Genomic DNA, 21,741 nt, shown 5'->3' on the forward strand with positions numbered 1-21,741 from the left:
TGAAATCAACAGGTTAAAGGAGCCTTTGGATGGCAGAAGTACCCAGGAACGTTCCAGAGAGCTTCAGAGATCCAAACTGATTTGCTGTTCGGTCTTTGTGTTTGTGCGACACCCTCTCCAATTTCAGCCCAGAGCAGTTTGTTTCCCATTTTAGTCAGTGGTTTATCATTTGTCGTCCGTGTGACCGGGGCCTGTCTAGAAAGTCTTCTCTGCAGGAGAAGCTTGCCCAGAAGAGAGAGCCCAGCAGTTGTGCCACAGCCCAGGATTGACATGCCATTGAATTGTAGCAGATTACAATAGGGTCAAGTGGGAGCTGTGTTGGCACATTGCTGTGTGAGGCAGGCCCAGATACCTGGGGGAGGGAGAGGAGACGTGGAAATGAACCTGAGAGAGGTAGCTGCATTGCATCCTGCGTATGGTCCTGCAACAAGGTTCTGTTTCACCCTCTGCTCTAGAGGGAGAGGAGACTTTTGCTGTTTGCTGCCTGCAGTGTACGATGTAGGCCACGTTCCAAAGAGGGGAGGACAATCTAGCGTTGGGTGGCACCAGGAGTACGAGTCTCCAGCACCATTGCTCAGACGAGGGCTGACCCCATAGGGTTCTAGCCTGTCTTCACAGGCACAGAGCCCCACAGCCTGCTTAGTGGGTACCAGGGCTGAGGGGTGACTGAATGCTAGGATTGACCTCAGAGAGGTCTGCCATGCCTCATGGTGCACACGGGATGAGTCTCCGGACGCACCTTCCCAACGCTAAGTGAGACCCACCTCTGCTACGTAGAATATATAGCAAGAGGATTGCATGTGGCCGAACACGCCTCCAAGGCGGGGAGGTGGCTGTTGAAATACCTTTCCCTTCTAGAGAAGAGCAGATGGTCTGACATTTGCATTGGCCTGATTTCCTTCCCCCACCACCACTTTCCCGGGAGGAACTTGATCTCCGTTCTAGTCAGGGATGGTCCATCTTGGCCATCCCACCTCCTTTAAAAAAAAAAAAAAAAAAGTTCTCCCATGTGCTGATCAGTTCTGCTGCGGAGGGAGTCAGAGGCAGCTGTTAATGCAGAGCCAAGTCTGCCCCACGACCCCCAAGTGGGGGTGCAGTTGGCCTTGCCATTTCAGGTGGAAGAAGTGTCTGTTAAATCACGTGCATCTCCTCTCTCGGGCCCTGCACGTCGGATGTCCATCTTGCATACAGGTAGCTGTGGCAGGATCCAAAACACTGTGGTTTAGGGTTTGCACAGAGGTGGGGTTGGTTTGGGGTTTTTTAAAGGAAAACATGTCTAGGTGCTGCTGCTTTGTCTGCTCCTCGTGGCTTGTTTCCCCCTCCCGGTGGTTATCTGTAATTGTTGGATTCTGTCCAGGTTCTGTATTCACTCACTCTGCTTCTGATTGGTTGACTGTACTGTAACAAATGACATATTAACCTCAATACTCTGCCATACTTCTGTACACGTACAATACGACAATGCGGAGGGGAGCCTTTTAGCTGGTAATGCCTTTCTGATCTCTCTTGTTTTTTATCAAGCAAAAACACACACACAAATCTGTCAATGTAGCAAATTGTTTGCAATGCTCTGTATCCTGTGTGTGTCTCTTCTCCGAGACTTTGGGTCGTCCGCTCGCTTTCTTTTGGAATCAACGTTAGGCTCTTACTAAGGAGAGGGTTGCTACACTTGATGTTAAATGCCTCACTGACTTTTTAGTTTTAATTTCCAATTCCTATAATCATTGAGGGGAGTGTTTGTTTTTTTGGAAAACAGTTTCATCTCTGATGTGGATTGGGTGGAGTGACTTTAAAAAAAAAATTCTAGGGGTAACGTTTCAAAGAATCGTTTACATCTTCACTTTCTGAAGACACTTGAACATAGGACCGACGTATCTGTGACGAGCACACCCTATTGTTGGAAGCTCTCTGAGCGGGAAAGGGCATGGGCTTAAACCTATCCAGTTTGGTTTTTATAGACACTTTCATGTCGAAAGTCAGATGTATTTCAACTAACACCCCAACCCCTCCTCTTTATTCCTCAGTGGTACATGCCCGCTTCTCATCACCTCCAGAATATCAGTCGTGTACAATAGGTTGGCTTGTACCAATGATATCCCTGGGAGAGGGGGGCTTGGTATCGTTTCATCCATTGGAGTCTTCCTGGCATAGTGTTGTGTGCCTGTGGGAAAGGATGGCCGAACTCTCCTCCCTTTCCAGCCCCAGCCTCGGTTGGTCCCTGCGGCATGTACTTTCACCGACTCGGAAATTGACACTGAGCTTTAACTGGAAGTGGTTGGAGCAGGGAGGGTTTTCCAGTGTCTGGTCTCACTCTGAACTGCTCAAAGCTGTGTGGATAACCTGCTTTTCAATAAAGAGCCAGTGTTTTTGTCTAGATGCCCAATTACTCAGCCAGAACAAAGGGGGATATTAGTTTGATCTGGCTGCCCATCCCAACCTCATCCCCATCTACTCCCAAAAACAAAAGAGAAAAAGTGTTTTGCAACCTTCTTCAGCTACGTTTAATTGTAGAGACAAATTTAAAATGACTTATCAGACCACTCATCACGGGGGAGGAAAATCTTGTTAATACGACCCACTCTGTGATCCATCTTCTGTTGATAGTACATAATGACTTGTGTGCTAGGATCATCATCCCATTTAAAAGGAAAAAAACAACCACAACAACAAAAAATGTAAAATACTTGAACGAGAGCTTGTATTATAACATTAATATTATTCAGAGTATCTGCTTTCTAGGCTGATGTGATTCATTATTCTAGTAATGCTTTAGTCCTTTGTAATTTGTGGTAATTATGCTTTTTCCTTTTTAATACAAAAAAATGTATAAAAATAAAAACCTCAAAAGACAGTGTGGTATGGACTCTCCTGTCCCTGCAACCTTCCTTACTCTCTTCTCGGTCGTGCTCTGGGGTCTAAGGGTCTGAGCGACAGATGAGACACGTCTCATGTGGAATCAATACTCGTGAAGATGAGAGACTGATGGCACCTGATCAGTACACTGCAGCTAGGCGCTATACAAGCTCTCAGCAGAAGAGCTCTTGCAGGACTGCTTAGTCTCAATCCAGTGCACTCTTCCCTTGCTCGTTCCAGCCCCGGGCCCCCATACTGCTCTGCTAACACACCTCAGTTCTGACTTTCAGCTCTCGGTGCGCCATGTGATACTTTCAGTTGTGTCTAATTGTGTAGTGGTTTTCTGACTGGGAGACCATTTTCTTTAAGGGTTTTGCAGCACTCCCTACTAAACAGCTCAGGAGAACAGTGGTGGTGGGGAGCTCTTCCATCGCGTATAACTTTATGAAATCCTAGGGGTTTCCCTCTGTCTGCTTTGCTGTGTTGGAAGTGAGGTGAGTCTCGGTGGGATGGAGCAGTCTGCCCATACTGGCTGTGCTAATGAGACTTCAGCTCCAGAGCCTCCCTCCTGGAAAGTTCCCTTAGTGACCTGCATTTTGGTTTCACCTGCCGTATTAATTGTTAAAACAATAAAACCTACTCAGTGCTCCCAGTAATGTAGCACAGTACCATGTGGGGGTAGCTTCTGCCTGACCCTCACTGGTGATCAGTGATGGTTTAAAGCTTGAAGCCCTTATGTCATAGGTATGGGGAATAATTGTACTGTGGGAAGTTGAGCTCTCAGGGCTGATGGTGCTGGCAAAGTGGTTACGAAGGGCCACGTTGCCTCAACAGGCATGTTTCCATGGGGTGTTCAGGTTGATTCTCCCAGGCCCAGAGTGCTGGGATGAGATTGGGCCAGGCTGAATGTCTGGAGCGCAGTGCTCTTGAATTCCCCTGCGACTCCCCATGCAGCACAGGTGAGATGTCCTGGGCCCCAAAGCCTCCAGCAGGAAATGGGAGATCTAAACAGCAGCCAATTCTGTGGGCTGGAAGGGAACCTGCGTGGGGCAGTTTGTGGGCAGCTTGATCCAGGGGACTAAGAAAACCCTACGCTCACTTCAGGAGGCCCCCCAGCTGTAGGGCTGCTGCTTGGAGCTCAGCTTTGCGCTCCGGGCTGGTGGGGGCCGAAGGGAAGCGAGTGCAAATCTCCCCAGCAACAGGTTACAGTTCCACTTTGTCTTTGATACTTAGGATGAACAATAACCTGCTTCTTATTAGAAAATTATTTGGCAGAATCATCGTTCCAAGCTCTCGTGAGTCCCCCTGTTGTGAGCGTGCCGCAAGCCGCGGAGGAGGCGGGTTCACTTGGCTTTCTTGGGCGAGTCGGGAATGGTCTCCGTGAGAGGGGTGAGGCTCAGCAGGATGACGTGCCTCTCGTAGGCCTTGGTTTGCTTGAAGAGCGTGTCCGTTCCATGCAGGCGGTCCAGCACCCCCAGGACTCCATAGCACTGATTGAACCTGGCAGACAAGCAGAAAGGGACCACACGGTACTGGGGGTTACAGGTGAGAAACAAGGTAGGCCATGCAGATCTCTTCCCTCTCACCCCCTCCCATAGCCTGTGTCCCTATCAGAGCCCTGCCAATCCTGCTTTACTTTTTGTCTCTCCCAGCCTTTGCTTTGCAGCCTGCGCAGGACTGGATGGGGTTTAGCCCAGAACCTGCCCGTTTTGCTACATAGTCATCTAGGAGAGGTGTTGAGCCAGGGGGTGTTCTCCATCCCCAGGCACTGCGGGCTGCCTTTGCAGCCATCACCAGCCAGGGAGCAGGAGAGTGGGACTCTACGCCAGACAGCCACAACTCCAAGGCACATGAGCTCCTGAGGCCGCAGGAAGACCAGACGGGCTGTACACACGCCTATGGCCAAGGAAGCTATGAGTTGGCCCTACAGCATTGCTCAACGCCATAGGTTCTGATGTCCCTGGTGATCTGTGCTCCTGGCATACAGCATGATCAGTGTCATGGAGAGGTGGGGGGTGATACGCACTCGCTGATACATCAGGTATCCCCCCGTCCTTAGGCCGGAACTGAACTGTCGTCCCTGTTCCTGCAGGAAAGGGGAAGCGATGCTAGCCAGGGAGCATGGCCAGGGATCAGAGCACAGCCCTGGGAACCAGGACCTCCCTCGGAACCCTGCCTGCAGGCCTGACACTGCTTTGCTGTGTGACCTTTGTAAAAAGGTACTAGTACTTCACCTCCGCTGGGGGGGTTTAACGATCATGTGTGCGCACAGCACTTTGACTAGGCGAAGCCTGGTTCCTGCTGTATCAGGCTTTTCAGCTGTGGGAATGTCTGGTTTTTCCATTGCTGTCTTTGGACAGAGAAGGAATTAAGTAGCCAGAAGGATGCTCCACAAAGCATTGTCCTTGATGCCCTAGCCCAGGGGTCGGCAACCTTTCAGAAGTGCTGTGCCGAGTCTTCATTTATTCACTCTCATTTAAGGTTTCACGTGCCAGTCATACATTTTAACATTTTTAGAAGCTCTCTCTCTATATAAGTCTATAATATAGAACTAAACTAATGTTGTATGTAAAGTAAATAAGGTTTTTAAAATGTTTAAGAAGCTTCATTTAAAATGAAATTAAAATGCAGAGCCCCCCGGACCGGTGGCCAGGACCCGGGCAGTGTGAGTGCCACTGCAAATCAGCTCGCATGCCGCCTTCGGTGCCATAGGTTGCCTACCCCTGCCCTAGATCACTGCTAGGAAAGCCCAGGCGATGCCTACTTCTCTGGAACCGACACATTATTTCCTCTGTCTAATCCACCCAAGAAACCTAAGCTCAGATTCAGCCTTTGGTTTTCTGCTTTGTAGCCGGTTTTCCAGCTCAGCTGACGGCGAAACAGAAAGGAAAAAGTCAGTCATTTGTCTGAGGGTTGCATGGTATGTCAGTGGCTGCCTGAGGCCTGGTCCTCTGCTCTGACCTCTCTGTGCTTCCTGTTCACTGAGGGTGAGGATGCTGGACACATTCAAGCTGCCTTCAGGTGAGCTAGACTGAGGTGGGGCAGATTGACTAGTAGTCATTGTGAGACTGGTCCTCACAAATGGGCTACGTCCCGTCTCTGCCACTGATGGGGTGACCCAGCCTACAGAGCACGGGGGGAGGGGCAGCTGTACGGATAGTGTCCAATGACCTTACTTGAGGTGGTGGAAGTCGTGGAATTCCGGCGAGGGGAGGAAAGGCAGGTGGTAGCCGCAGTGCGAGATGGATGTAGCCAGAATAGCAAGGCAGAGCCACACCATGATGGAGGCAACATGGGATCCCAGGATTATCGGACCCACCAGCAAAGGCAACATGTTGGAAAACTGGAATTCAGACACAAGCCCTGTCTCATTAGCATGCACACCCAAACCTTCTGTTCAAAAGGCCGCAACTGGCGTCTCCTCTTGTTGCTTGTATTACGGGAGCCCCTAGACCCCGGTGCTGCTGATGCTGAACGTGGCACTTGGTTGAAGTGGAATAGTGGGAGTCGAGCATCTCGTGGAGGTGTGATATCAAGTTAGCTAGTGCTGCCGTGGGAGACTCATCGCAGGGTCACTGGGAGTGTTCTGCCAATGCACCTAAGAGACTGGGATAAAGGAGGTGACCGAGGCCAACTCCCACTGTAACTCAAGTTGCTTTAACATCTCAACTCCCTCTCTCAGGTTTCACTGCTTACCGCCTGGCACGTGTGTCTGGCTGGGACAGTTCATGATGAAGCAGCCCAGCATTGGTCACCTGGACCTTTCCTAGGCTATGCAGCAAGATCTTCCACCAGATCTGCCACCTCAAGGAGGCCCCATTCCATCATGCTCAAACCTGCTGGAGGCCCCGGCTCCCAAAAGGTTTGTCTGACAGTAGATTGACCCTGTCTTACCTGGCTCTACCCTACGAGTTTGCAGTCCCAGTGCAAAGAGCCACCAGACACTTCTACTACAGCAGCTTTTTGGAGACGCCACAAACTCCAGCTTCATCTCCCACCAGGAAGGGTCTGAAGTGTAGCTACTCTCTTCCCTACCCACAAATCCTCACCCAGTGGAAATGCAAAGCCCACAGCCATGGGTTGGGTTTACTTGATAGGCTGCTGGGCAGTGACCCCCAAGAGTGCCCGCTTACCACGTGCTCGACCGGATGAGCATAGAGGGAGACCACACCAACGGGGGCTGTCCATTCATGGTGCTTCTTGTGTATGCGTTTGTACAGAAGCGGGTGATGAACAAGCCTGCATGGAGAGAACCAGAATGAAGTCCTCAAGTCCAGTCAACCCTGAGACCAATGTCAGTCTGGGTGCATCCTCAATACTTTTCTAACGTATAGATTTCTAGAGCAGCCAAGAGGCCTAGTGAATTAAAGACCGGGGCTAGCCGTCCGGACTCATGAGTCAAGGCAGAACCAGAAATAGAACTCAGGTGTCCTTGGGCAATTCACCTGGCCTGTGTGTATTCCCACAATCGCTTTGTTTGCTGTTAAACTGCCCCCCCCCCCCTCTCTCTCTCTTTATGAGGTGGGTTGTTTGTTTGTTTTTCTTTGACTTTACTCTGCATCTGTTTTGGGGGGTTTTTGTGTAGTGGTAGCGCTCAGGAGGTCTGGAGAGTCGGTAGCGGGGCCCCATTGTGCCAGGCGCTGTACATGTGTATAGGAGGTCATGGTCCTTGACCAGGGAGCTCACAATCTTTTTGGTCTACATATACACAATTCTCTCTCTCTCTCTCTCTCTCTCTCTCGATTTTCTTTGGCTGGTGTATAGCTCCTCCTATAAGCAATAGTTACAGCCTCCTCCCCCAGCTTGGGTGAAGTGCTTTAGATTATAGCTTGCATATAAAATCAACTTGTCTTTTCCCTCCCTTAGCCTGTGGGCCAGTCCATGTCAATCCTCTCACTTTCATAATCTCTGGTTAAACGTGGCCCCTGGTAGCATTATACCACCAAGAGCTCCCAAAGGAAAGGCAGGTGCCACTGACTGGCCAAGGTCAGTGGAGGTGTTTTGGTTGAGGGCACAATCGTAATTCAGGACAGAGTGGTTCACATTCCTTAGGGAGCTTAAAGGAGGAAGAAGCAGCGGCAGGACAGACTAGTTCTCTTGCCCAGCTCACCGGTGTGAATAGTAGAAGAGAATTTCCTCCACCAGGATAAAGATGGACAGCTCCAGGAGGAACCAGTGAAAGGTGGGTAGTTCCTTGCTGCAGGGCTGTCCCCGCCACTTCATGATGGGGAGCATGAGCATCATCATTGGGAGAGAGACGAAAAGCTGATTGAGCAGCACTGTGTGCACAGCCTGCCGCAGCTTCGCTGGGTCCACCTGCAAGAGAGGAGACTCCGCTCAGGCTAACCATGGAGCCATGCAGCTCTGGGGAGAGGGAACCTATTTTTGGACCAAGTTTCACAGGTAGGCAAATAAACAAGAAGCTGATCTGCCTACAGTTCAGCGCCCTCATTCTTTGTGTCACTGGCCGCCTAGTGCCTGGCTCTGCTGTGGGCAAAGCACAGAACTGGAGGTTGGGGGGCGAGAAGTAGGATTGACGGAAACACACTTTCGGTACCAAGCAGCGGATCAGCCTTTGCTGTCTGAGCAGGATACTTCCCCCTGGCAGCCTGAACAGCTCCAAGGCTGGAGTTAAAAGTGAGCACATCTCCTGTGCTTGTGGCTCAGCATGGCCACGCTGATGTAAGGCTTTGTCTTCACTGCAAAAAAGGTGGGTGTGTTCGAGCGAGACGGCAATCTCTCTGTAAAGACACCGTTCGGCAGTGGCAGATACTGACTCTTGTCAGCCCCCGGGTGCGCTGCTCCACCTTGCTTCAAGGAGGAGCAATAAAAAAGCCCGGTGCCCTTGTGAATCCCCAATTGAATGGTCTCCCTCCAGCTTTCCCTGTGACTTCCTGCTCTGCTTGCTCCCCCGGGACAAACAGCTGAAGGGCTGTGGCTGAAATTTTCCTTTCTAGAATCTTCATCTTTAATCAAGACCTGAGTGTACAATTTGATGTCATTTGCCAGGGCCAGGAGTCCGAGTCTGGTGCTACAGGAATACGTCTCCGCTCGCCTGCACGTTCTTTAACCTGCAGCCCCGTGGCTCTAGGAAAGGGGTAGAACCCTTCCCTGCCTCTGGTGGTGGTTTCTCTGATGACTTAGACCCCGTGCCCTGTTGATCACTGTGGCCAGGGCGTGTGCACAGTGCGGTTATGCAGCCGTGGGACTGTGAATTGCTTTAAAGTGCTGCCTAACTACACTCCACCAATTGAAATGCCATTGGAAGAACTCTTTAGCCCACACAGTTATGAAGAAACCTTCCAAATGTGATACGAATAGCAGCCAGCTGTTGTCTGCCTGGACCTGGCAGTGACCCGAGGTATGAAACGTGTCCCATTTACCAAACTGGGGTGTTAACGCTGAAGTCTGACAGCATAAGCTTATTAACTGCTGTTTGGTTTAGCAATCAACTCACGCTGATGTATGTGTTTGCCTTTTTTGCATGTAGTGAAGAATACTGGGCCATTGGTGCAACTGATTGCTGTCAAAGGTAGGGGGGAAGGAGGAGTTAGTTAGTTAGCCATGGTCTATGCTTAAAATTTATACCACAACTGTGAAGGTTTAAATGGGGTGGGGGCAGGACAAAACCCCTAGTGTAGACTTAGCTTCTGGTGCCTTAGCTCATGGTTTTGGACGAGATAGTGCAGGCTGCGTCTACGCTGGGGGGGGTAGGCCAACAGAGCTATGCTGCCGTGGGCTCTGTAGTGTAGACGTAGGTTTAGGCCGTCTACATTCTATGGAGACTATACCAGCGTAGCAACACCAGCATAACTCCGTCGTGTAGCTGTAGGCTGTGCTGATGGGAAGGGGTGTTTCTAATGGGGTAGGAACACAGCCTTGCCAAGCGACTTTGTCCATATGGACAGAAGCATTCTTCTGTTACCCCAGCTATGTTGACAGTGGGGGCTAGGTCACCCTAGTGACGTCTGTCAGGGGGTGGGTTTTTCACACCCCTGACTGCAGCTATGTTGACTTAGCTACAGTACTCAGGGATGTGAAGTTATGTGGCCCCAACCCCCACTGTCCATGCAGCTAGGTTGAGGGAAGAGTGTTTCTGTCTACCTAGGTACTGCTCCTCAGGGAGGTGGGTTACCTACATCAACAGAAAAACCCCTCCCATCGCTGGAGGAAGCATATCTGCTACAGTTCATGCTTCCAAATGCCTCTTGGAGCACATGCAGGCGTGTGGCTATAGCCTGAGGTTCAAGCACTTGCAGGGGAGTTGGGAGACCCAGGATCCAGTCCCGCTGTTCCAATGACTTGTTGTTTAGACAGAGTGCAACAGCAGGCACCGTGGGGCTTAGCCCCACATTCCTCTTGCTGGCATGTCCCATTGGCTAGCTTAGGCAGCCCCCCTTCGCCCACCCCCAGCTAGCCTTTGTGGATTGCAGTCTAAGGTGCCTCTCTTCCCCAGGACGTTAAGTGCCTAACTCAGGCTTGGGGAATCATGGTGACTTTTCTCCGCATGTAGCTAGTGCTTGGGGGCACTGAGGCCTAAAGGATTTGCCCAAGGGTGTCTGAACTGGGAACTGACCGCAGATGGCCTGTGTCCCAAGCCTTGCCCTAACCACAGAACCATCTGTCCCCTCTACATTTTCATGCCCTGTAGAATTCTTGCCTTGATTTTACTTGGCCAGCCCCCAGTATGGAAGAGCAGGAGGTTGCGGGGGGAAGGAGACTGACAGCTCCCCCTCCCCTCTTACTCTAAGAAAATGCAGGCGGTATTTGTCCAGCTCAGCAGGCACAGTGAAAAATACCTACAGGGTCGTTTTTGCCCAACTGAATGCGGTAACGGGTGATGAAAGTTGGCTTTCCGGTCACATCTGTCACCATCAGGAGTCCGTTGAAGCACCAGTAAACAAGGCTCGGAACTAAGGCTGTGCCTGTGGTAGAGGGGGAGAGAGGTGGGCAGAGACTGCTGAAGCAAGGGGAGCCTTTGTCCATCAGAAATGATTGATATTGCAGTGGTGCCTGGGCCCTGCTGGGCTAGGCCCTGTACAGAAATGAGTCTCCGAGCATAAGGGTTTCAGAGCAAAGACACCGCTCCTGAATGGGATGAAAGGGCAGGAGAGGAGTGGGGATGAGATTACAATAATACAGGCATGCTCTCAGGCACCTTGTCCCCTGCCACCAAGTCGTTATCACCAGGCTGTGTTCTGTAGACATTACCCCAGGAGGAAACCTGGCTGCAATACAGGTACCACCACTGCTAGAATATGACTAAGGGGTGTAGCCTTATCTTCTGTCCTTTTGGCAAGAACAACTCCGATGAGACCTGGGGTGTAATTTCACTTTAGCCCAACGAGGGAGGTGGGAACCTTGCATAGGCCCTGGATGGTTTGGTGGTTACAAATACTGGCAGTGGAAAGGGTGGTCCCAAAATGTTGGCTGGACCCTGACCATGGGAGAGGCATGGCAGGGATTTGGAGGCAATGCACGCTTTTGGTACACAGAGCTCTGGGAGAGCTGGCATCCGGCTTTCCCGCAGCCGAGCTTTGGCATTCAAAACAACTCACCTAGAAAGAAAATTGCCCATTCGTTTCCTCCAAGCAGGTGGAGCACTTTCTCCCATTGGGCCTGCCAGAAATCGCCCGAAGCCCCCCAGAACTTCTGCAAGTGCCTGGGGAGAAGGGCCCAAGAATTACATCCAGGGTTTAGCTTTTCATTGCAAAAATCACGTCCGTCTCATCTCCCCGCCCACTGAAATGTTGCTTCTCAAACTATCGGTCTTACCAGGTGACAGAGTTCCTGAAGGCAGCAAACAGCAGCAGGCTAGTGCCCAGTATGAGGCCAGTTGTCTTCATGGAGTCCCAGAGCTTCCCCTCCTGAGAGCAGGAAACAAGCGATTACACCTAGGTCACGGAGTAGCCTGTGTTTTAAATCACAGGCGATCAAGGGACAATCCAGTCCTAGGATCCCTTGTTTTCTGTTGCCAGCACTCTACAGAACAGAGTGGAGCTAAGTTGTTCTCCACCCTGTCAACAGATGCTAGGAGTGTGGGGATGAGACTCTGAATCTATGTTACAGTGTGTATCGGTGTGGTAAAAGAAATACACGTTTAAACTGGATCCAGATAGCAATCGGTCTGTGATTTCCTCCCTTCTCTTGTGTAACAGGTCATTATGATGAACAGATAAAAGAGCTCAAAACAGCAACGCATTCATTAGGCTTGCGTAATTAAATAACATTAGTTGCCCTACTCGTCTCATCTCTTAGCAATGCTACAGGACAGGCAACAACAAGAGAAGTTTAATCCCTTACAACAGGCTGAATGGGTGGTATAAGGCAACAGCCCTGAGTCCCCCTTCCTCAGCAGCCTTCAGTGCTATGCCCTTGGCTATCTCTCCAATGCTCCTGCTCCAGGATGCTTAGGAAACGATTATTTGGAATGGGAAAGGATTTAGGTCATTTGCCCTGAAGACTCGCTAGTGAAGTGGTGTTAGCCCTTTTGGGTCCAAGGGGCTAGTTGAAGTGTGAGGCAGTGTAGGTGGTTGCGGCTGGGAGAACTTGATGATTACACCTGGTATTTTCTTTGACACCATCTTGTTTAGTTGCCTGGAATCTACAGCATGCTGCTGCTGCGAACGGAGAAGGAACCAAGAACAACAGGAGCAGTTTCTTTGCCTACAGGCCTAAGCTTCTCTAGGCTACAGGCAGGGCTACACTTTATGCTTGGCTTTCTTGCAGTCTGCCTTACTCTGAGTCTCTGGTGCTTCTCTGCACCCTATTTTTTTTCCCTACCCACCCACCGGAACCCTCCATTCGCAGGGTGCTAATTTCTGGGCAGACTCCATTATGCCTTGGTTTAGGTGTGGCCCTTAACTCTCCGTATGCTGTATCTTAAAATGAAGGGAGCAGTCACCCCCATCAATTTCAATGAGGTTTTAACTAACCCATACTAAGGTTTAATTCAGCTCATAACCGTCTCAAACTAGACCCATCAGCCTGTTCTTGGGGGCTTAGGAGAAGACCCTTTAAAGAAGTCCTGCTGTGAGTTTTCCAAATTTCAGAACCCTACGATCTTGTATCAAACATCAATGCACGTGGCTCTCAGCATTACCACTCCGTTGTCCTTAACTATAGCAAAGTAGAGGTTGGTGGAACAGCCACTGTTGGATCTGGATTAGGTTTACTCAAGGTTGTGGGTTTGAGGCAACGGGGTCAGATTTTGAGCTCTCAGCATGTTTGTTTAGTAACTCCATTAATTCCAGTGGTGCATCACCCTGCATACACATGTGTGAGAGCAGTTGGTGAGGGCTACATTCTGCAGCATCACCCCCATCCTAGTTCACACTACACCTGCTTTAGAAGACGGTTACGATACCCAGTGCACATTTAGAGCATTCTAACATGACGGTAATCTAGTTTCATTTTAGACAAAAGATGGGATTGATATAACAGCTGGCTGAAAAACTCTGCTGAAGCCAACTGCCTCGGGGGAGCTGAATCCAGGGCAGTGCAAGCTTGGAGGTAGACAGAACAATACTTCAGTCTTCCCGTGTGCCTTCCAGCTACTGATCTTAAAAAGTTCCCTAGGCTAATGTATAGAACCTCACAACACTCCCTAAAATAATTGTCCATTTTAAAGCTGAGGCACAGAAAGTGTAAGTGATTTGCTAAGGTTATGCTGCAAGCCAGGGACTGAGCCACACACGTAACCTTTCTTGCACCACTCCCACCCCTGGGCTTCAATCACAGACATTCAGCAATTTGTATATTTGTATTAAGAGGCTCTTTGATCTGCATAGTAAAGGGGCAGCAATTGAACAAGGCCGTTTCTAGTCAAAGGAGACAGCAATTAAATTTAACAGAACCATTCCCCGGTATGAGCGGCGTCAGCTACGGAATCTGTGAAGCCGCCATGGTGGGAAAGATTTCTTTGTTCGTCTAATCCATCTCAGCACCAGGTTATTCCTTCGGCTAAGTTCTCGAGGGCTTTGCCCTGTCCAAGGGTAAGTGATTGAACCCACAGGGCACCTGCCAGGGAGGAGACTGTTCACTTAGCATCACCGAGCTCCATAGCACCCAGCCTGCATCAGCTACCATATAACATTTCAGTTGAGACATCAGCTTTGAGTCTTTACCTGCTTCTGCCGTGAGCCCCCAGTGGAATATGCAGCGTCTCCCTTCATCTAAAATAATAAATGATGCGAGTGAGTGAATGGGGAGCTGTAAAGAAAAGGGAGCGGGAGGAAAAGAGGGTAGGAAAGCAGCCCTAAAGGAAGTTTTCACATGTTATGATACAGCTCTCGCCCGGGGGCCTGACTGGTCTGGAATGTGCTGTGTTCAGGGGCTGGCCCAGGCCTTCGGGACAAAAAAAATCTGGTACAGCAGAGTAAATCACTGGGGTGAGGGATTACAATTATAAATCACCCTGTGCCCTTAAATTACAGCCCCTAGGGGCTTGTGCACCAAACACTGGGAACATGATAAGGGAGCTTTTCACCCTTAGGTCACTGCTTCAGATCCAGCCCAAGGAGAATGACTGAAAATTGTTACCATCTGCTGGCTCTTCAAATACCAGCAGGGCAGGTGTCAGCATCATAACCAGCCTGGCCCATGGCTCTAACCAGCCCAATGCTGACAGGCTCAGCAGAGAGGCCAAGGATTGAATAGAGCAAGAAAGTCTGAACTACCTTGTGCTCCTAGAGGTCAGGTTCTGGTGTGAAGAACCTTGTACTTCTGGTGCAAGTGCAGTGTCTACTGCAGGGCTAACCTGGGGCGTTTTCATTTCCTGGATGGCCAACCTTTCCCAGCAACAAATTTGCTTACACAAAATATTCCTTACAATTGATCTCACCTCAGCTTCACTGAGTCTTCATCAATGTTCAAATAAAAGACAATCTAACACTCAATACATAGAAGCCATGAGCCAGATTCTGCCCTTGGTTAAACCCTGCCCCCCCCCACCCCCGGGATATTAATGGGATTGCATGGCTGGAACAAAGGGCAGAATTTGACTCCTGGTCCTTTCAGAACTAAGCAATGTAGCCAAGAAAAAGGCCTTATTTTTTACTAGGTCTTCTGGTGGACCTTCCATTCTTTACTGTGGCAGAACCCCACTGCAGTCAAGTTCATGGGAGTTTTGCTGGACCTGCAAGGTTAGGGTCTGAGTGCACAGTAAACCCTGTAAACGGCATTCTCCAGAATACCGACACAAGCCACTAACAAAGAACGAAGCGGCATAGCTTTCTTTGTTTACGAGGCAAGAACGGCCAGTGCCTCAGTAGAAGATGCAACACAATGGTTAGTCTGTGTTCAGGGCCCAGCCAAAGTCACTGGTTTAGTACAGAGGGTTCTGTAGCGCCCCTCAGCTCAGCACTTTCGTTCCTAGATCTGGCCAGCCAAGTCCCATTAGCATAAGCAAGAGCAATACCCACCCCCCGAGATCCGCAGGGAGAGCTCTTCAGAGGGGAGCTCAGCTGGAATGGTCTGTCACACGATGACTCCTTTCCGGTAGGAGCAAACAGGCTATATTACATAGAGCACAGAATACTGACAAAATAAATAATTCACAAGGTGGTGGTGCATTACCTTTATGATGCTAATATTCCCTCTGGTGGGAGCTGCTTTTGTAGAGTTTCCGGGTGAAGGACCACACTGCCAACAAGCACAAAAATCAACCCGTTAGCTTGGTGACAACATGTCAGCTTTAAAATTGTAAATCTTAAATGCCTTTTTTTTTTTTGCCTCCTTAAAGCTTGTTAGTATTTCAGCTCAGAGGGTTTATAGTCCAAAATCAGACACTTCTCTGTCTGGGGTGTTATTTACCGACAGGTTAAAAAGGGAAGGGCTGATTCTCACAGCTGCTGCGTGCCCACAGCTCCCAATGGCTTCAGTGGGCGTTACAGGTGCCCAGCAGCACTGAAATCCAGCCCTAAATGACTTGCCCAGTGACTGTGGTGGGGGTGGGACCAGAATCCAGCAATTCTAATCTTAGCTGGAGCACAAGGGCAGGTGCTAGCTATGCGCAACATTAACAAACGTGGGGAACCAGCCGTTTTAAAACTCAGAATTGCAAACGGATTGAGCTAGCTCTGACGTGCTGACCCAAAAGAGCTATTGAAAGACCCGTCATAAGAGGAAGCTGTTTAGATTTTAAACTAGTGTCTTCATCCCGTTTGCTAGCCTCTTCCTCCTGAACTCAAACTCCCCACTCCCTCCTGAGCCATGGGGCGCGATTCTTTCCAATCTGCAAAATCTTCGACACGCTGTTTGTTTCCAACCTGGCAGCCTAGTTTGCTAGCTAGGGCTCTTCTGAAAAAAGAAAATGACTTTTGATTCTAATGGTTCTGATAAACACACTCAATGGTTGGTATCTCAGACTACCAAACAGAAGGATCCTGCTGTCTTGAGAATAACAAGTGTAAATATCTTTGTTGCAGGATCAAATTATCTTATTTTGCAAAAGGCCCTTTGCCCTCTGTAATGTACTTATCAAGCCACATTGCGCTGTTATGCTTCATCCAACTATAACCCCATTATCTCTGCGATGTTATCTATCTGCACAGCTGCACGCACTGGCCTTAGTGAAACAGATTGTACAATAAATAGCTTATGCTTAAAAAGGCAATTTCTTTTTGAGACTTCACCACTGTGCCATTTATACAAGAATCACAGAATATCAGGGACCTCAGGAGGTCATCTAGTCCAACCCCCTGCTCAAAGCAGGACTAATCCCCAGACAGATTTTTGCCCCAGATCCCTAAATGGCCCCCTCAAGGATTGAGCTCACAACCCTGATCAGCAGCTTCCCTTCATTTTGCAAGGCCTTGCAAAGAGCACCACAGAAGGCAAAGGGTAGCTGCTATCAGTCATCTGAGCTCAGCAGATACTGCAGCATTGGTTAGCCAAATCCAAACCCACTGCAGTGAAACCCACAGTAAACTCAAGCCAAGACTTAAATACACTGAACATTTCCTGAGCTCACCAGAGTGCACAGAGACGGCCCCTAGCCCCTCCAGAGCTGGCTAGCTTTCTTCTCACACCTTACACACAATATTGATCCACTCTTCATATGCCACTGGCCGGCACTGCCACAGCAAAAAGCATCTCCTAACCCCTAAGTCCCATGAAGCTGGATTTGCGACACCAATACAATCAGAGCAAAGAAAAGTGAGTGCACATCAGATTGTGGAGACAGTGGGACCAGTCTGTTGGGTGGAAAGAGCAGCAGAGAGACATAGGGCCTAGCAAAACAGGATCATCTCTGTGTCCAACTTACATCCATCAGATGGCAGGGTAGGTGGGCTGGGGAAACGGAGAAGTCAGTGCTTGGAGGGACTGAGGGAGCTAGTGTGCATAAGGCATCCGTTATGGTCAACGGGGCACGTGTTGTTCACCAAACATATCCTGCCCCCCGCCCCTTGTTGCATCTGAGCCTCATTCCCTCCCGGGGAACAGCCCCCCCCCCCCCCCCGTCATGTCTGCGCAGCATAAGGAAAAAGCTGGGGACTGGTCTCGCAGAGCTGCAGCCACTCCTGCAGCTGGAGGCGGCCATGGCGGAGAAGAGGGGATGGGGGGGGTCCCATCCCTCATTTGGACTGTCTATCAGTCAGATGCGCAGGTGCCAGCCCAGGGAAGGGGCAGCTCCCAGGTAGCGCAAGACAGAATGTGTCATCCTTATTTAATTTAGCTGAACCTTTGCAGAGCCCAGGTGGCAGCACACGGAGGGAGGCCTGGGGAGTGCCTTGATGTGGAAAGTCACTCCTGCAAAGTCAAAGCTGTGCATTTAATACTCTAACATGCTGGGCTAAAGAATCAGAATCCTCTCCCAGCCAGTGACACTGATGGCTCAGCCAGGGGGACCAGATGTCCCTATCCAGTCTCTCTTAGCCCAATAGCCAACTCTCCAGCTGTTGACGCTCCCCAGGACACCCTTCAGGAGTGGCTTCTTGGAATTCCCATCTCCAGATTCGAACCGTCTTGTGCCTTTTCTCCCATCGTATCCACCCACATTCACAACAGAACTGCCCCCAACTGCAGCATATGTTACTCTTGCCTAGTCACTGGGCATAGACCCAACGCTGAAATCACGCCAGGCAAAAGGAGATGCCCAGCTGGCTCTGGACGTCTGGTCATGCAATGCCAAGTTCTGGTGCGCAGAGAGTAGCCCTCAGCCGCTGATTAATTCAGGCAGACTCAGTCTTCGGGACAGCTGGACTCAGCCCCTTATCTTCGCAGACAGTTGGCTTTTCTTCCTTGTACATCTGTCAAGCCCTCTTGAACAGAGTGACCTATGCTCAGCCCTGGAGAGCGTCCATGTCTTTCCCGTCACGGACGCTCTCTGGCATGTATTTATGTGGTGGTTTGAGGGCCTCCATCAGCTGGGTGTTGTGATGCATCAGCTTGCCCTTCATGTACCCCATGATCTCAGTGAGCTGGGCAGTCAGGGTATAGCGCTGCAGGATTGTCCATCACAGACATCCCTGATTCCATCCAGAAGATCACAAGGAACTACTGGATGTTCTTCACACCGTGCATCTGGCTCACGCTCCCCTGGCACTTAGCCTTGCTGTGCTAGCACTCAAATTGCTGCTTCCTGACGCTGTTCTTCTCCTGGGGTTGCCAGCTGGCACCAGCATGACGCTCTTGTTGCGGCGCAGCATCACGCAGGTGGGGAAGAGCTGGGCGGCCAGGAAGCCAGGGCAGGCCAGGCACAGGCTGGGCGACACTAGCTGGCAAACTATAGCATCACTGACACGTTTTCAAAAACGTATTTTATCAGTTTGAGTCCGCCCCCCGCCGCCCAACTTACTGTTCCCAACCTTGGTTCCAACCTGCGGCTAAACAGCTGCCCTCTTCTAATTACCCTGAGCCTGCAATTCAGCCCTCTTTGCAGACACCAACTGGAGACCCAGCTGCTGCCGGCAGGTGCAGGAGCTGAATAACTGCGCATGCCTGTGGCAATGGATTCACTCCATAACACGGCTCCTTTCCCTCAGCCCTCTCTCCTGACCCCTCTGGCATCAACACAGGCCGAGAGTCAGCTGCTGGAACCACAATCTCACCTGCGAAAAGAGACAACTACTATCTGTGACACCACAGGAGGCAGCTATAGACTGGCCACCTGGGGGAACCACAGACCTGAGAAAAACACCAAAAGAGGTGCTCAGTAGACACCCTCTCTCGCAGGGTAGGTACAGAGCTAGCTTCTGGGGCTGCTCACTGTGTGCCAGGCACTGCCCAAACAGGATGGCAGACACGGTCCCCACTCTGAAAATCCTGAATTTTTTTTCTTTTTAATAAATGCATTCATAGAACTAACAACAGGCTGTAAGTCTCTTAATGGAGTTGCCATCCCTAGCGTTTCCATCAGGTACCTCTAAACCACTGTGCCCCAGAGTGCTGGTTGCTCCCTCTTTGCTCACCTCCTGCTGGCTGCAGCCTAGAAGGGGGCCCTGGGTCGCTGGCCAGACCCCAATCCAGAACTCAATTCCCTGCTTTCCACTGCTGCTGTCGGTCCCTTTATCACATCCTCAGGCAAAGGAGGAGGGAGGTGTGTCTATAAGTGAGCAGCTGATTGTCTCCTCCCAGGCAGGTCATGTGAAGCCAGCATTAGGCCATTACCGGTGCTGGCAACTGTTACGCCCTTTCACTCAGACAGTTGAAAGAGAAAGAGAGAGACAGGGTGTGTGTGATTGAAAGAGAGAGAGAGAGAGTGTGTGTGTGTGTGTGTGTGTGTGTGTGTGTGTGTGTGTGATTGAGAGGAGCATGTTCTTCAAGGAGTTTATTTTTGCTGTAAAAGTAATTTAGCTACATCATTAAAAATCTTTTCACTTTTGTTTTCATAAGTTAGAATCATAGACTCAGGGTTGGAAGGGATCTCAGGAGGTATCCAGTCCAACCCCCAAGTTACACATAAATAAGTTTCAGAGGGGTAGCGGTGTTAGTCTGAATCTGTAAAAAGCAACAGAGGGTCCTGTGGCACCTTTGAGACTAACAGAAGTATTGGGAGCATAAGCTTTCGTGGGTAAGAACCTCACTTCTTCAGATGCAAGCCTGAAGAAGTGAGGTTCTTACCCACGAAAGCTTATGCTCCCAATACTTCTGTTAGTCTCAAAGGTGCCACAGGACCCTCTGTTGCGATAAATAAGTTTGTAGATTATGCATATTGCCCCCATCCAGTGCCCTGAGCACAAATATTTAAAACCAGTGCAATTCAAGAGGTCAAAAGTGTATTTATTGGGACCAGGGAGTAGGGTGATCAGATGTCCCGATTTTATAGGGACAGTCCCGATTTTTGGGTCTTTTTCTTATATAGGCTCCTATTACCCCCCACCCCCGTCCCAATTTTTCACATTTGCTGTCTGGTCACCCTACCACGGAGAGTTATTGGGCAATACTGCTTAAGTCCTTGGCCCCCTGTCTTCATTACAAGTCTGACTTGTAGGGCAGGGATGGTGTCCCTAGCCTCTGTTTGCCAGAAGCTGGGAATGGGCAACAGGGAAAGGATCACTTGTTGATTACCTGTTCTGTTTATTCCCTCTGGGGCGCCTGGCATTGGCCACTGTCAGAAGATAGGATACTGGGCTAGCTGGACCTTTGCTCTGCCCCAGTATGGTTATTTTTATGTTCTTATGACTGCTTGCTCACATTGCATAAGCAGGACTAGAGAACAATGACTTAAAAGGGCTATAGCATGATATCGGTCCTATCTATGTAGAAAAGATTCAATTGGGATTCCCTCGTGCTTAACAATAGTATTTACACGTAGCGAAGTCTGTCGTGTACATGAGAGCACTGGGTAGTGCAGGGCTGCTAAGAAGTAACTTGTGGCAGCCCTCACTTTTAGTATGCAGGTGTGGCCCCAGAAAATGCGACTTATTCCAGCAGATAGTGTGGCAGCTGATCCAAGCTCCAGGAGAGGTGCTGTTATCCATCACCACTTTCTGGCTTTACTATCTGAGGAAGAAACAGAGACACCACAACACACTTCCACTTAGCCCTGCCAGGTCTGCAAGGCAAGTAAGCGGAGTCTCGGTTAATGGTGGCTAGAGCTCAGAGAGATCCACCAGTATGAGAATCACAAATGTCCCAAGGTCTGTGGCTAATACTCTGTACTCATAACTCCATTCCCACGTTCCCTCCAGAGGGCCACTTGGTCCCTCGGGCACTTGCTGTGACTTTATTTCAGAGCTAAACTGCTGCTACATTTCAGTAACATTTTCTCCTGACTGACACTAACTTCTCTGTGGTGGGGCGGGGCTCTTTCCTTTTTGTTGTTTTCTGGAGCCTCAGACTCAAGGGGAAGCGATGCCGCATTTCGCAAGCAGAAACACAGCACAGAGAATGGAAATACCCAGACTGAGTGAGGACAGAGTCACTGAGCGGAGCTTCATTCTGACTGGTTCTTGTAGTGGGAGGGTTATCCTGCAGGCATGAAAAAGTAGGTGAAAGACCATTGGAATCTCACCAAATTCCAGACTCTGGTGTTTTCCTTTAACTGACACTTAAATAAGAACTTGTTTGCGACTGAATCACTCTCCCAATAGAGCACTGGATGGCACAGGGGGTTGGTAATGGGCTAGATAAGGACTTTTCACTTTCCAAGTTGCTAGTTTGAATCCAATCCAGGTTGACAGTAACCAAAAGCATCTCCTATTTCTTGGCTATGCAGTGTCCCATCTGAAATGAGTTTGGTTCCCAGTGGATGGGTATCCACATCACAAAAAATCACCATTGCTCCTGAAAATAGGGTGACCAGACAGCGTTCTTCACAGCACCTTGCCCATGGGGCCAGATGAGGAGGCACAGGATGGGGTGGGGTGGTGGGGAGGAATAGACAGAACAGGGCACACAGGGCTGCTGGAAGGGGATCACATAGACTGGGGTTCAAAAGAGCTA

At 49.9% G+C, this 21,741-nt stretch overlaps 1 protein-coding gene and 1 pseudogene across 1 annotated transcript; both read right to left on the reverse strand.

Moving 5' to 3' along the window:
- Positions 1 to 1,402: 1,402 nt before the first annotated feature.
- Positions 1,403 to 19,363, reverse strand: FAXDC2 (fatty acid hydroxylase domain containing 2). Its single transcript, XM_024214228.1, has 10 exons — positions 19,266 to 19,363; positions 15,430 to 15,495; positions 13,980 to 14,027; positions 11,629 to 11,720; positions 11,412 to 11,515; positions 10,657 to 10,778; positions 7,964 to 8,169; positions 6,987 to 7,092; positions 6,030 to 6,196; positions 1,403 to 4,353 (listed from the first exon to the last, which is right to left on the reverse strand). Exons 3-10 carry the CDS (start codon positions 14,025 to 14,027, stop codon positions 4,197 to 4,199), a joined length of 1,002 nt encoding a protein of 333 aa, XP_024069996.1. The 5' UTR covers positions 15,430 to 15,495; positions 19,266 to 19,363; the 3' UTR covers positions 1,403 to 4,196.
- LOC112116594 lies at positions 18,138 to 21,159 on the reverse strand (annotated as a pseudogene).
- Positions 21,160 to 21,741: the final 582 nt, after the last annotated feature.

The sequence above is a fragment of the Terrapene carolina genome, unplaced genomic scaffold, assembly GCF_002925995.2.
Source record: "Terrapene carolina triunguis isolate 2854851 unplaced genomic scaffold, T_m_triunguis-2.0 Scaffold629, whole genome shotgun sequence".
Taxonomy (NCBI): Eukaryota; Metazoa; Chordata; order Testudines; family Emydidae; genus Terrapene; species Terrapene triunguis.